Source organism: Jaculus jaculus, chromosome 19 (genome assembly GCF_020740685.1).
Source record: "Jaculus jaculus isolate mJacJac1 chromosome 19, mJacJac1.mat.Y.cur, whole genome shotgun sequence".
NCBI lineage: Eukaryota > Metazoa > Chordata > Mammalia > Rodentia > Dipodidae > Jaculus > Jaculus jaculus.
The window spans coordinates 36,539,458-36,554,469 of NC_059120.1; the positions used below are offsets into that span (position 1 = coordinate 36,539,458).

The 15,012-nt window shown below is 48.6% G+C and overlaps 1 protein-coding gene across 3 annotated transcripts in view; it reads right to left on the reverse strand.

The window, feature by feature from the left end:
* Nucleotides 1–15,012, reverse strand: part of Vangl1 (VANGL planar cell polarity protein 1) — a 48,685-nt gene that overhangs the window by 7,961 nt on the left and 25,712 nt on the right. For 2 of the 3 annotated variants that reach the window (XM_045138374.1, XM_045138373.1), the window contains exons 5-7: nt 1,939–2,072; nt 895–933; nt 464–596 (exon numbers count right to left, since the gene is read on the reverse strand). In XM_045138374.1, the coding sequence (XP_044994309.1) occupies nt 464–596; nt 895–933; nt 1,939–2,072 (306 nt within the window). The remainder of the gene's footprint in view (nt 1–463; nt 597–894; nt 934–1,938; nt 2,073–15,012) is intronic. The other variant, XM_045138375.1, reaches the window with a different exon arrangement.

Sequence of the window (15,012 nt, forward strand, 5' to 3'; positions counted from 1 at the left end):
CTGCTTGCCAATAAATAAATAAATATTTTTAAAAAGCAAGAATCATAGGTCTGTCCCCCGATCCAGTCAGCCACCAACGAAGCCCAGTAGACGCATAGAAAACCACCTTCCCCCACCCTTCAGCTAATAAGAAGGGACATAGAAAACCAGCATGGGTACGTTCTGCCACTGCAAGGCGAGCTCTGGGGCCAGCAGCTTCAGCCACCCCTTGGAAAGGTGCTGGCCTTTGTGGGTGGTAAGAAGTCCTCCTGATGGTACTTGAAAACAAAGTCTGAGAAACCCAGAGCAAGTGTGCTTTGAGCAATCACATGGGTCACGTTTGTAACTAAAAGACTCATTGTGATGAGGGGGGTAGGGAGAGGGAGAGATGGGGGAAGGGAGAGGGGAAGAAGACGAGGAAGAGGGAAGAGAAGGGAAGTTAAGTCTCCCACAGGAGGGGCTGGGCACGCGGAGGGCCCCACACCTGGCTCTGCGCTTCTTCACGCGCCGTTCATGCTCAGCCTCTTCATAATACAGCTCGTTGTGGCTGGAGTCCCTGCGGCGAGCGGCCGCAGCGATCATGGCCCGGGACTGGCCAGTAGCATTGTTACTGGGGCCTTTGAGGAAAAGATAATGGAGGAAGAACAGCTTTAATCCTGAGGGCCTGGGAAATAGAGCCAAAACAGGACTAGGGTCGGTCAGTACTGTCCACCCACCCACATGAAGCACACACAAGCCTTAAACACGATGCCCAGGGGTGCGGAGCTTCGCGTCCACTATGGTCAAGACACAGGAGCTAAGACTGTGACCCCAATCTGACGGGGAAACAGAGAGAACTCCAAAGGGGGTAAAGAATGCTTGCCACTGAAAATGCCAAAAATGACCCCGCCGGAGCGTGCTCAAGATGTCACTTACCATCTGCTACACAAAGTTTCAGTTTGGCCATAAGGGCAGCTGGGGCATCACATTCAGCAAACAATGAGAGAAAATGAGCAGGATGGGAGAACAAGGACAGACAGAGAGAAAAGAAAGTCAAGGGACAAGCACAGTGGTCATTTACACAGCTGAACTGACAAGGCAGCGGCAACTCTTACCCCAAACACTGACGCCCAGGGACATGCAAAATGGCCCATTTACTAACAGACTTAGAACTTCTGTCTCCTTCCCTGACCGCTGACCACTGTAGCTTGTCATAAAGACATGGCAAGGCCCTGCCTTTCTTGTGGGTGACCCGGTGGCCTGGTGACCTGGTTGCCCTAGTGGTAATGTACTAAGTTTTCTTATCACAGGATTCAGGAGGAAGTGTACACCTTATAAACCCAACTAAAAAAGTCAGGGATGGCTACCTCATCAAAAACTGATATTCTATATAAATCATCTGACTTGTTGATGACCAGATTCTGCTTTGCAGTCTGCAAAGCCCATGACCTGACCCCAGGTGCCCAGCCACAAACAACCCCGTGTCCAGTTTCTCACACTTAAGCATCTGACACCCTGAATGAAACCCAGCTTGGATTCTGCAGCCTGGCTCTAGCTTCCGGCTGCCACTCAACACCAGTTCCTCGCCAGGGTTCAGAAGGGCCTACTTGGCTCACTAGATGCCTGGACTACTGAGATTTCTAGGCTTAATGCCCTGGGGAGCTTCCTCAGTCTTTAGGTAACAGCAGCCCTTTCCTGAGAGCTTTTGCTATCAGGTGCTCCCAACAGGAGGCTGGAAACACACCAGTATTGTTTTCAATCACAAGATCCCCAAATCAATAGATTTCCCACAAATGTAGACTCTAAACCAACCTTCCTTTGAAAATCATGTTTACATAAATTGCAAAAAGAGAGTGTTCTGATACGAGAAAAGACCATAATAAGGTAAGCGGAGAAGAGACAGAACCAAGCAGGCCATGGAGCTTAAGCCAAGTAGTCATTCAACTGTGCCCCAGATAGAGACAGCCACAAACGACTCACCATCTACATTGTAGACTTTCAGCCCGGCCATGTGCTTGGCTGCTCGGAACTTGGAAGCTGTTAGGAGGTTTGGGTTATAGATGGTGAAATCTTTGTAATAATTTTCCAGAACTACCAGTGCTGCTCGTTGAATGCTGCAAAATGAGGACAAAATTAATGTACAGTTTTTGTGCAATAAGCAGGCCCTAAGTGAAAACTCTTCCTGAGGGAGGTAAGAATCACAAAAAGTCAAAGAACACCTCACCCAGAGGCAGGCTTGGTTCCACACTGCTGGCGAGTCCGGTCGTCAGGTGGCTCCTGGCCCTCCCCAGGCTGTCACTCACCACACCCCAGCCAGCCAACGGTCAGAAGAGCAGAAAGTTGTAACTGAGATTTAGAATGAGGTTACACAGAACTTTCCCTGTTTTTCCTCAGTTTCCAAAAGGAAACTGGTGGACATCAAAAAAAGGCAAGAGATCTGTACGGTCACAGAGCTCACGATTGAAAGGACACAGCCCAGGTCTGGTTCCTTTGTTGCAAGGACCCCTGGCTCTCAGGTCTCCCGGGCCACAACAATGGCGTTCCTACAGGACGGAGCCCACTTGTGCAGCTTGGGGTGTGAACACGTTAGCCTCATGGGTGGTTCAGTAAGGCCCCTGCCCCTCGGATGCCGTCCCTGGCACTCAGCAGAGGGGTGTGATGGGGCCATCCTGCTACAATGTCTGAGGCCTCCCAGCTATTATCTTGGACTCTGGCAGAGGAGTGGGAAAGGAGAGGTCAACAAATATCTATAAGCAGGAGTGCAAGTGCATGCTAGGAACTAAGCAAAAACCTATTGCAGGTCTCAGATGCAGGAGCCCACACCTTTAAAGAGCAGTCACCAGGAGGTGGTAAGAACTTCACATACCCTACCTCATTTGGTATCACTGAGAGTTGGAAAGCTCTGAACCAGACAATGCTATGAACCACAATTAGGCTGGGATTCCATAGACTGCCAACCTCCACCTTGGCTCTTCACGCTGCAATGTGTGGCCTCGGGAGCATAGTGTGTCCTGACATCTGCAGTCTGTGAGCTTCTCATCAACCCCAGTGTGCTAAGTACCACAGCTCTGCTTTAATCTGGAGCCTCCTTCTTAACACTCTGAGAAGAAGATAGGCTCCTGAGGTTGTTTATAGTAGCTGGAGCACTAAGACAGAGCTGCCCTCGATTCCAGGATGACCACCTGGCCTCCCAACGCTCTCCCAGTAGCTCAGGGACCGTCACTTCCCACTGACTATGCAGCCCCTTTGCCTACTAACTACAAATTTTGGGATTATTGTCAAGTTTTCCCTAAAACCCCTCTGGAAACCTGCTTTAAGAATTTATCACAGGACTGGGGATATAACTCAGTTGGCAGAGTGCTCACAGGCAGGCATGGAGCCCTGAATAAAACTGGGTGTGGTAGCACACACCTGTAATCCCAGCACCTGGAAGGTAGCGATAGGAGGATTAACAGTTCAAAGTCATTTTGGGCTACACTGCAAGTTCAAGGCTAACCTGGACTACAAAAAGGGGAGGGGGGCAAGGGCAGCTTCCTTGGGGAAGTGGCTCTGGCGCTACATTTGTGTCATTACAAGGTGTTTGTGATCACTTGTCTAGAGCTCGAGCTCAGCATGGCCCCAGCCTCCTCCCTGCCATCTGCTGTGACATCCTCCAGTGAGACAAGTGCTCCTTCATCCCTGGGCACCCAGAGACACGCCATGGCCTCCTCCCTGGCAGCACACGCCTTTCCTTGCATACTTATGTCACTCCTGGCTCTTCCCACATGCTGACTCTCCAGAGCCTCTGGGCCTAATGCGAGACACAGAAGGAGCCCCTCAGTGCAAGAACAAGCCTCGGTGACACACCTAAGCACCATGGTTCACTTCACACCCCACGCTGACAGAAATGTCTCCAGGTGCCTAGATTCTAGTAAACAAAATGATTTCCCTGATCCAAACATAAAAATTAAAAGGACGGGCTGCAGGGATGGCTTAGCAGTTAAGGCATGTGCCTGCAAAGTCAAAGGACCCAGGTTCAATTCCCCAGGACCCACGTTAGCCAGATGCACACGCATCTTGAGTTCGTTTGCAGTGACTGAAGGCCCTGGCATGCCCATTTTCTCTCTTTCTCTGTTTCCCTCTTTCTCTGTCAAATAAATAAATAAAAATAAAATCTTTATTTTTAAAAAATTAAAAGGCCATCTTCATAGATTCTACTGAAGCTTCTTCTCTTCTTCACTATGTGTGCAGACATGCAGGTGGGAATGTGCATGTGTACATATATGGGGACACATGTGCTGTAGCACACGTGTGCAGGTCAGAGGACAACTACTTTCAGATGTTGGTCGTCACCTTCCACCTTGAGACAAGGTCTCTTGTTTCATGTGGGGAGGCCAGGCTAGCTGGCCTGCAAGCTCCGGGCTTCTCCTGACTCTGTCTCCCGTAACTGAGGTGTATTGGGATTACAGACGTGTATGTCGCTTTACGTGGGTTCTGGGGATTTGAACTCTGGCCATCAGGTTTGCACAGCAGTCCCTTTTAACCACCAAGCCATCTCCCTAGCCCAGCCTCCTCTTCAGAGTAAAACTCTGTCTGTTGTTGTGGTTTTTGGACTCTGCTTTTCAGCCAGGCCACAGGAGGGGTCGAGAGAATTCCACAGCTTAGTCAGGTTGGTGAGGGAGCAGTCTCGTTGCTCAACACCTCTACCTCACAAGTGTCCAGTGTTGTCTATAGGAATGGCTGTCTTTGCTTCGCTCCAGGGGGCTTCCACCATGCCACCTCCCAGCATGGGGCCTCAGGTGGGATGCAGCAAGGTTCTGGCAGCAAAGCCCGGGGCGTCCCCTAATACCAGGGATGGGGTTGGACTGTGGGACGGAGACCCAATGTTTCACGCAAGGCCTCAATCTTCCCCTTTGCTCCTTAAAAAACCACACAAAAGAAGTGCAGACGTTTTGCTCCCTGCCAGTCCCAGCAGCTCAAAAAGGCAGCAAGTGACTCAGAGCCAGTCATGGCCCTGGCTGGCTGCCCAGTCTGACAAGCTAATGCTGGAGTTGAAGGCTCTCACGCCAAGGTTATAAATGTCTTCAAGAACTGCGCACTCTCTCGGCTACAGAGAATAGTTTGTCTGACATTCAACAAATCTCACAATACTAAGGAATGAGACTTTCCACAGGGTTACATACAACACATAACTGATGCGCCAGTTTAAAAAAAAAAAAACATGGCTGTCATCTTTTAGGTTCAACTCCAACATGCTGTACTTCATCTTTTACAGAGTAAACTATGCAATAAACATGACTTTAGTCCTGTTGAGACTAAGGAAGAGGATTTCCTGTCTTCATTGCTAAGCCATGCCTCATACATGACAAGTGAAGACATGGGTTCAGCGAGCAGGCAGAGGCTCTCTGTCCAGGCTGCAGTGTGGTTTGAAAGCTCTCTAGCCCAAGTCACAGCTCCACAAAGAACCGGATGCACAGAGCCCTAACGGGAAGGCTCAGGCTCCTTCCTGCCTCTACTCCTCTGGATCCTCCAAACATGGCACCAAACAGAAGCGTAGCAGACCCAGCTGCTTTCAGGAAGCTTCTACTTTCTTATTTAAATTTTTTAAAATTTATTTTATTTATTTGAGAGACATAAAGAGAGAGAATGATTGAGTACAACAGGGCCTCCAGCCACTGCAAATGAACTCCAGATGCATGATCCACATTGTACATCTGGTTTATGTGGGTTCTAGGGAATTGAACCCGGGTCCTTTGGCTTTGTAGGCAAATGCTTTAATCACTATGCCATCTTTCCAGCCCTACTTTCTCATTTTGAATTATCTTCTTGGTTTGTTTAGGTTTGGATCTTACCTATTCTCCCAAGATCATGCATTAAAGGCTTGGTTGCCAGCCTGAGGCATTATTGGTAAATGGTGAATGATTAGGAGGTAGAGTCTGATCAAAGAAGTTATGTCATTGTACCCTTAAAAGAGATCCTGGTGGGCTGGAGAGATGGCTTAGCAGTTAAGCGCTTGCCTGTGAAGCCTAAGGATCCCGGTTCGAAGCTCGATTCCCCAGGACCCACATTAGCCAGATGCACAAGGGGGCACACACATATGGAATTCATCTGCAGTGGCTGGAGGTCCTGGCATGCCCATTCTCTCTCTCTCTTTCTGCCTCTTTCTCTGTCTGTCGCTCTCAAATAAATAAATAAAAATAAACCAAATAAATTTTTTAAAAAATGTTTAAAAAAAAAGATCCTGGGACACCACCTCACCCTCCCTCTTGGCTTTCTGCCTGCCACACGGTTAGCTGCTCTCCATTGTGAGCTCCCACATGATGCACTGCCTGGCCAATGGTCCAAAGTGACAGGCTAAGTGACTAAGTGACAATAGATTAGAAGCTGTGCCACTGTGAGTAAAATAAATCTTGTCCTGTGTATTTTCCCACAGTGATAGAAAGCTGACAAACACAATCACAGAAGTCTAGAAATAGAAGAGATCTGCTTTCTCCCAGAGATTTGAGAATCAAAGAAATTCCCAATTCATGTAATAATCCTTTTGAGAATGTCCCAGGAAGTCCCTAGCCTATGAAAAGAAAGGTCATTTCCATCATGATATGTGTTTATATTTATGGAAGTTGCCAATGAAAAAGTTAAAAAGAAAAGAAAAGGAAGGTCATTCTCACATGGTGCTGGAATAATCCCTAACTTCTACTGTTGGCCCATCACTGCTTTCTCTGAAAGCCACAGCCAAATCCTCCTTCCTGGTGAAATCTATCAGATACTTCAAGGAAATAGTTATGGCTGTAAGCCCTCTCGTTTTCACCCCTTGTTGTGCAGACATAGGTACGGAAGTCTAGAAGAGCGTGCGTTCACACACACAGACATGCTTCCTATCCACTCACTTTGCCCTGGCTTTGCCCATCTGTGCTTTCTACCATCCAGCTAATACACACTATTAAGTTCAGAAGCTGACATAGCTTTGGAACTAATCCAGGCTAAGTCTTCACCATCTTCAAGTCCTCTTAGAACAAGGAGAGAAGGGAAGAGGCAAGGCCAAACTTTCAAGTTTCAGCCATTTCTTTTCAAAACTAAATGGACCCCTGTATCTCTGTCAACACCATGTGTGGACAATGTGAAAGCCTTTCTCGCATGCTAAGGCCCCTCATCAGTGCCAGGCCATTAACCTGGTTACCGGGCACATGCTGACTGAAGCAGCACACAGTAAAATCCGGAATGACTGCCATCTAGGGGATGTACTCATTATCCTTGGAGCCAACCAAGGATGCTGACATTCAGAAAAAGCCTAATAACCAGCCTCTGCAGCCCCATCACAAGCAATTACCAATTATGAACACCTGCAAAGCCCCAGACACCGAGATATGGATGGGAGCCAGATCTTCAAAGGGACTTCCACTTCAATCAGCGGTGACAACCACTCCAGCAATGAGCACTGTGGAATGATTCAGAGCCTGTGGAGGAACAGGACATGGAAAGGACAAGGGAGGGGGTTCTAGCAGAAGTCCACCCAAGTGGCAGAGTGAGTTTAATGTGGATACGCAGCTAAGCAATTCCAGGCCAAGGAAGCAGGCTGAGCACAAACAGGTGTTAAGGGACACTCCCAATCCTCCACAGCAGGAACAGGGGAGTCAGTGCCCAGTCACGGGAGAGCTTTGAGGGCTCAACATAAGGAAGAGTGTCTCCTAAAATGTGCAGCATGTACCTCAAACCTTAGGAAGCAACCTGATTTCTGAACAGGGTTGGTACAGATGTGACTACACTTAAAAGTAGAACCACACTGGTGTCCTTACAAGAAGACCCACAGGAAGACTGGGGATGGAAAGGAGGGTGATGCTGACAAATGCCAGGGTTGCCCACAAGCTTGGGAAACAGCAAGGAAGTTTTCTTCCCTTGAGCCTTCTGAAGGAGCCCGGGCCTGCTGCGATGCAGAGTTCGGATTCTTGGGCAGCAGGCATGGCAAGCTCATGTAAGTCAGCCAGCTTGGGGCACTGCATTTATGCAGCCCCCGGAAACTCGGAGCATGCATCTGGGTGAGGAAGAAAGGAAGCATATCAAGGGCAAGACAGGGAAATGACTCCAGCAATGGAAACTTTGCACGAACACAAAGGGGAGAGGCTAAGGGGAGGCAGTGAGACACAGAGCAGCGTGCGCAATGACAGCACCAGAACACAGCTCAGAAAGACACCTGGACACCTAGCCGCCGCACCCCCTCACCCCGACCCTTCAAAGCCTGTCTGCTTCAGTGGCGACATTTTAGGGCCCAAACCCAGGAAAATTCTAAAATATAGGACCCCAAATTAAAGCCTATTCTACTTTTTGTGAAAACTCCCAGTCAAGGTAAGAAAGACCATCAATGCCATCCACTTAACCCACTTCTTGTTCTTCCAGAAAAACCTATGGAAGCTACGTCTCCCCGCATGCATGGGCATCTGTGCTCCCGGCCTGGAGCAAGGCGCCGCAGACCACTGAGAGTAACACCTGACAGCGGCTGACAGCAGACACAGGGGCGTTTACGCCACTGCCTTTTAACTAAAATGCTGGTCTTGCCCTAGTACTGGGGAAGGTAGCCTGCTCTCGAGCCATGTAGATAACAGGCAATGATGGCCTCAGAGCTGAAGGGGACGTGGAGAGGTAAAACCTGGAATTGGCTCAAGTTTACTGACGTGGTGACGGGCCAGGTTTTCTGGGACTCTGTCAAGACAAAGCAAAAGGGACCCATTCTGCCTTCACTTCTAAGCCAGCAAGCATACCACCCAGGGAAGCAGGTTAGTGGCTCTGCCTGGATTGTAAGACTGCAGGAGGTCCCTTTCCACAGTTACCTGAATTCCCTGGCAGCCTTCAGCAACTAGGTTCTTTAGATCAATATTCACAAGCCTGAAGTGTTCCCAGCCTCAACATTGAATATCAGGCTGTGGACAAGCAGTAACCTAGTACATCTAATCCCAGAGCTACAAGGGCAGAATCGACAGGACTGAATTCTCATGGCATGGCATGGCTTTCAAGTGCAGGCTGGGTCCTCTGAGCACTTTCCCATGCTCTAACTGTCCCCATTTTAAGTTTCTAATGTTGAAGTGAAGCCCTGGGAAGTCAAAGTAAAACCACAGCCAGAGTATGTTCACATTAGAAAGGGTCTGTGAGAATGAGTAACCACCACCACATGGTTGTCCTGGGTGCACACCCCCTTGGGTGATCCCATGGAGGCTCTGAGTGTGGTGACAGCACCAAGAGCTGGTCAGCCTCCTTCCGGGGGGCTAATCAGTTGCAGTCAGAGCCCTCTAGCTACCTTCCACCAGCACAGAGATATGGGATCCCTCTCGCACTGGACACGTCAGAGCCTTGTTTCCACAGGTGACAGCTCTGCTTCGGTGGCTCTGTCACGATCTGCCTGGACAGCTGCAGGCTGCAGTACAGACCCCTAACACATTGCTACCTCTCTGTACAGTCCAGTCTGGGCTGGGGCTTCCTGACTGGGAACGTACCTTTCTCAGTGTCAGATTGCGGCAGGAGAGACTGGACGATCAAAAGCATAGGTCTGCTTAGGGTGCTCTTTAGATAGGGACTACAAACGCCTCCAGCCCCACCCGAGGCGCTCTGCTGGCCTCACCTTCCTCAACATATGCACTCCTGCACTCGGACAGACTACAGGAGCACAGGAGTTAAGTCTGGGGTTCACGTACAAGCAGCTGCCCAACACGATCTCTGCTTGCAGAGACAGGACCAGATCAGACCTGGAAGAGAGCACAGTACAGCTCAGCAGAACGGGAAATGCAGCTCCAGGCGCTGCCTTCCTGCTTTGCCTGTCCTACATCACATGCAATATCCAGTTATGCTTGCTGATTTGGGAGTGAGACTGTGACATGTAGGACCAGCTCACCAGAGTCCTTGAGAAAAAGAGCAGCTTACTATTCTGGGAGCCCAGCTATGGCCCTTTAGGATGAAGGACAGCCATCCCCAGGAAGGCCGTCCACACCAGCACAGCCCTCAAGAAGGTACCCAAGGGGGTCTCCATGGGCACTGTGCTGTATAAGAGGCGAGTCCTCTGACCTCAGCATGAGGCTGTGGGTAGACACAGCATATCAGGCCATCCCGGCTGTGGCCACTGGCAGAAGGCAGCTGTATAAACACAGTGCTTCAGTGTCTGCCAACTTACTCTCTCATTAAAGCCACTTTTAACAGACACCACAACAGCAAACCACAAACGGCAGCTCCATGCCTGCCTCAAAATTCCTCCCAAGCAAGGCCTCAGCAACGACCTTCACCCTCTACTTTTTTTATTTTTAATGCCTACATTTCACTTTTATGCTTTGCTCTTTCAGGGAATGGGGCTGAGGATCAGTGAAATATCATTATTGTAAAGTAGTGAGTGACACAAATGAAAACCATGTCTTTCTAAAAACTCCAATAGTAGTAACATAAGCGCAAACCTCCAGTGCTCGTTTTTAAAAATGCTCCCCAGCATCACAGCCAAGGCTTGGGGCCCCTCTGCGCAGCCTTCCAAGACCAGTGGCGTGACCCGCCAGCGTGGGAAGGAGAGCCGGGCCCGGCCTGACAGGTGAGTCTCGGTGTAGCCACAGCTTAGGTGCTCCTCGAGCCTGGGTCACCAAAACAGTCCCAACAGAGCTGGGTGCATCCTGGGCTTTCTGGAGTAAGTAGAATCCTTTCTGGAGATTCTCCCTTCCTCACTCCAGCTAGGAAACGAAAGTACAGCCAGGAGGAGCAAGGCTTCCACACAGGCTGGGAGAAACACAGATGCATTGCAAATAAGATGAGACCTGCTACTTCCTCATGGGCACACTGTGCTTACTGACCCCACAAATTCTTGGGTTGGGGGTCAAAAATTGCTAGTGTTCATAGCTTGGGCTAGCATAACTAAATGCCCAAAACTGGGAGCTTACATGATAGAAATTTATTTCTCACAGTTCTGAAGGCTAGAAGTTCAAGATCAAAGATCTAGACAATTTGATTCCTAATGAGAGCTGTCCCATTCTGGCTTTCAGATGGCCACCTTCACTATATTCTCACATGACATGTGGGGGGGGGGACAGGGTGGTGCAGAACACAGTCTGATCCTATGATCTCATAGAAGCTGTTATTTTTTTTCTTTTCTTTTTTTTAAGGTAGTGTTTCACTCTAGCTCAGGCTCTTCTGTAATTCACTATGGAATCTCAGGGTGGCCTCGAATTCATGGTGATCCTCCTACCTCTGCCTCCCGAGTGCTGGGATTAAAGGTGTGCGCCATCACACCCGGCTGAAGTTGTTATTTCTTTGAAGGCCATCTCTAAATACCACCACACTGGAAGTAAGAGTGTCAACATAGAAGTTGCGGGGATATAAAAGTCCCTTTGCAACACAGCAAAGCAATAACTATGCATAACAACAAATTCCTACAGTTTGAAAAGCACCCAAGACACAGATGAGTTTGTGACCTCTGAGAAAGCACTGCAATGTCAACTTACATGCTACTAAGTGTTACTGAATAAGCATGCTTAAAAGTCCAGTTAAAGGGCTGGAGAGATGGTTCAGTGGTTAAGGTGCTTGCCTGTAAAACCTAATAACCCAGGTTTGGTTCCCCAGGGTTCAATTCCCGTGTGCCCATGTAAAGCCAAATGCACAGTGGCACACACATCTGGAGTTAATGTGCAGTGGTAGGAGGCCCTAGAATGCCCATTTTCTCAGTCTCTTTTCTATCTCTCTCTCTGCTTGCAAATAAATAAATAAAAATATTTTTTAAAATCCAGTTAAAATTCACTACTGAATTAGGAACTGTGGAGCCCAGCAGTATGAAAATGCTGCGGAGCTGACCACTGTGAATAATGCCAAGACCTGTGCCTGCCTCTGTGTGTTTGGGCTCTTTTCTTGCTAGTCAACTATCATTAATAGCTGTGTCCCTACTGAAAGCAGCTCTCCTCCCCAACACCCACCTTGCCTTATAATATGACACTTCTAGTCCTGTTATGATATAGAAAACAACCAGTAAATATCATAACTGTATGCAAAGTAAGAATACGCAGACTGGGAATGAGGGTGCCTATGGTAGTAAGTGTTAGCTACATTGAACTAGGGCTCTCCTGATAGCTGAGTTTGCTTTACCCAAGAGAACACAATAGAAGTGATGCTGGGCCAGCTCCAGGCCTCAGCTTTACAAGGCCTCTGAGCTCCTACTTGGTTGCCTTTAGGACACCTGAGTTGCCTCTAAGTCTGGAAACCTCGATGCAGAAACCATGAAGACGCCATGTGGAAAGGGAGAGCACCTCAGAGTGTTCAGGAAGGGACTGAAGTCTAGTCATCACTGGATCACTGAGTGAGTGTGATTACACAGGGCTCAGACAGGACCTGCAGAAGAACATGCCAGCTGAGCCCAACCCACACTGTGTTGCTGTGAGAAATAATAAAATGGCAGGTGAGTTACTATTTTAGAGTATTGTTACACAGCAATGAGTACAAGGCAGGTGGAACAGAGAAGGAAAAAAGGCTTGGCCAAAGGCTCAAATCCCAAGGACCAGGTTTTGGAACCACAGACAAGCAACTGGCTAGTCCTTATATCCTCTGCACCCTATTCATTCAGCCCAGAAATAAGAGTCAGATGAACATGTGAATGTGGACAACATCAGCTAACACCAAGTCCAGCACACAGGCAGCCTACAAACCATGCTTGAGAGTCACTCACGTGTTCTTACAACAGCACTGTAAACATGAGCCCTCATGCAAGCCCAGTGTGATAAAGGGTTAAGATCTTTCTGGAACCAGAGCTCTGGGTTCCAATCTTGGCTCTGACAGTTATACTGTGGGGCTTTAAACAACTCACTTAACTTTCCATTCCTCAATTTCCTCATCTATGAGCATAACAGCACTGACCCCACAGGACTGCTGTGAAGACCGAGCTCCATGTTAAGAGCTGAGACGCGCCTTTAGTAAGAACTACATGTTTGTTCATTGTTAAGGTTTTCTTTGTCTCTATTGTTCCATATCTCAGGTTCAATAACACTAGCATATATATTCCAATGTTTACCAAATTTCCCTTTAAGGCCAAGGCCCTGGTGCACCAATTCTCTTGCTCTCCCCTCTCTCTCTAAAATTAAAAAAAAAAAAACCATAACACAAAATATTTCAAAATAGAGAAATTGCCAACATAGTTAAATGCTACCTTTCATCTTTTTTTTTTTTTTTTTGGTATTCTCCCCAAATACAGTCAAGTCTCTGGTGAAACTTGGGAAAAGTTAGCAAATCATTGTGAGAACAGGGCCAAGAAAAGTTCCATGTGGGGTGTGTGAGGGTCAAGACCCTGGGGTGCTGTACAGCACAGGGGTATGATGCAGAGCAAGATGCTGCCTGCAGTCCTCAACTGGAAAATGGAGACACCACTTCCCTGCCTGCTCTCACTCCTAGAGATGCAATGAATTATAACCGTATGAAAAGCCCTCATAACCCCTACAGCCCTGGATAAAGGTTAAAACATATCCTAATCTATTTACAGTATCTCACATCCTACACACACAAAAAAAACTTCTTTTTCTAAAGGCTTTCAAATAGACCCCCAACTATTCCTGCACACAAGCAGGACTACAGCAAGTACCTTTTATGAGAGCTAACCAAAAGCCTATTTTCTTCAAGAAACTAAAGAGCAGGCATTCTTTTGACAGCTATCAAAAATAGCTCAGTCCATTCAATAAAACCACCTTTGAAAACAGGAAGAAAGAACTCCCCATCACTCTGTACTGCCCAATAGGCCACTCTGCATGCAGTGAAAGCTTTGCAGAAAGGAAAAGCAGAAGGGCCCGGGTTCCGGTTGGGTCTGTATTCTGATGTTCCGGATGGCTTTGTCCATCCTGTGCCACCCTCCCTCCTGTCTCTTTTCTTTACAAAAGGGCTCAGAAGTTATATTTCTGGCTGGGTGTCTCTTCCATTTAGTACTGGGTTTGGATCAGATTTAGCTCATGATCAGCAGGTGACCAGGCCCGCATAGTGTTAGGGAGAGGAGACAAGCCTGCTCCAGCTCTCTCAGCCTGGCTTTAAGGGCACTGAGCCCTGCTCAAGGGAGGAGAGATGCCCCTTCTTCTCCAACCACTCTGCATCTAAGAATGCACTTTCCAGGTGAGGTACAAATGGGGCCTTGCAGGAGGAAGAGCAAGGAGCCAGGAGGAAGAAAATGGGGATCCCTCAAAGGGTCTTTTCTAGGCCTGCTGGACATGTAGCACCAGTATGTCTCACAGGGGAGCTGTGGGACAGCTGCTGGTCACAGTGACGATAGACCAGGAGGTCTGCAACAAACCTGAAACCATGCAGCACACTCAGTCTAGCTTCTCCTTCCTGGTTCTGCTCCAGACCCATGTATCTATCTGTGCTGTGAGATGCCAGAGATGTTGCCAGTTATGTTTTAATAGTTTCCCAGGTGGTTGGTTTGTCCCAGGTCTTCAGTGAAGACCAGATGGATCTGTCCTAGAGAGAGGAAGGAGTCCAACCTGGAATGAGACGAGACAGACACACCCTCCCCTGTGCAGGTGGGAATATTACACCAGCTCCAGAGTAAGACTGAGAAGCAAAGCTGCAACAGGCCACACTCCCAGCCCATGACCTGCCTCTCCACACTGACACGTGGTCCCTGGCCCATGTCCTGCCCTTTCACCCTGCCACATGGCCCATTCACCCTGCCACATGGTCCCAAATGCTGACCATCTGCCTCATCACCACAGGGTCCACAGCAGGCTTCTCTCCACTTGGGCACAACCTGTCTTGAGACAGACTGTTTGGCCATGGACTTTATCACTGCCACTGTCTAAAACACCACCCTCCTACGTTCCCATCCCCTGTCTTCAGCAACCATGGTTATAACAACTGTGTGCTACATAGCAGGGCAGGGCAATGCTGCAAGTGCCTGTGAGTCCCAGGAAACACTGTGAGGGTGAGCACCCCTGCAACCCTGGAGCCGGGAGGTCTGACTCTGTGAGAGCGTATGCATAGCTGCGAACCTTCTCCAGCAGTAAACTGTAGGGAAGAATGCTCTCCCGGGTTCGTATGCACAAGTGAGGTTATCTTCAGAGCCCTTCAGGCATCTGTGAAGGACCTGAAACACCA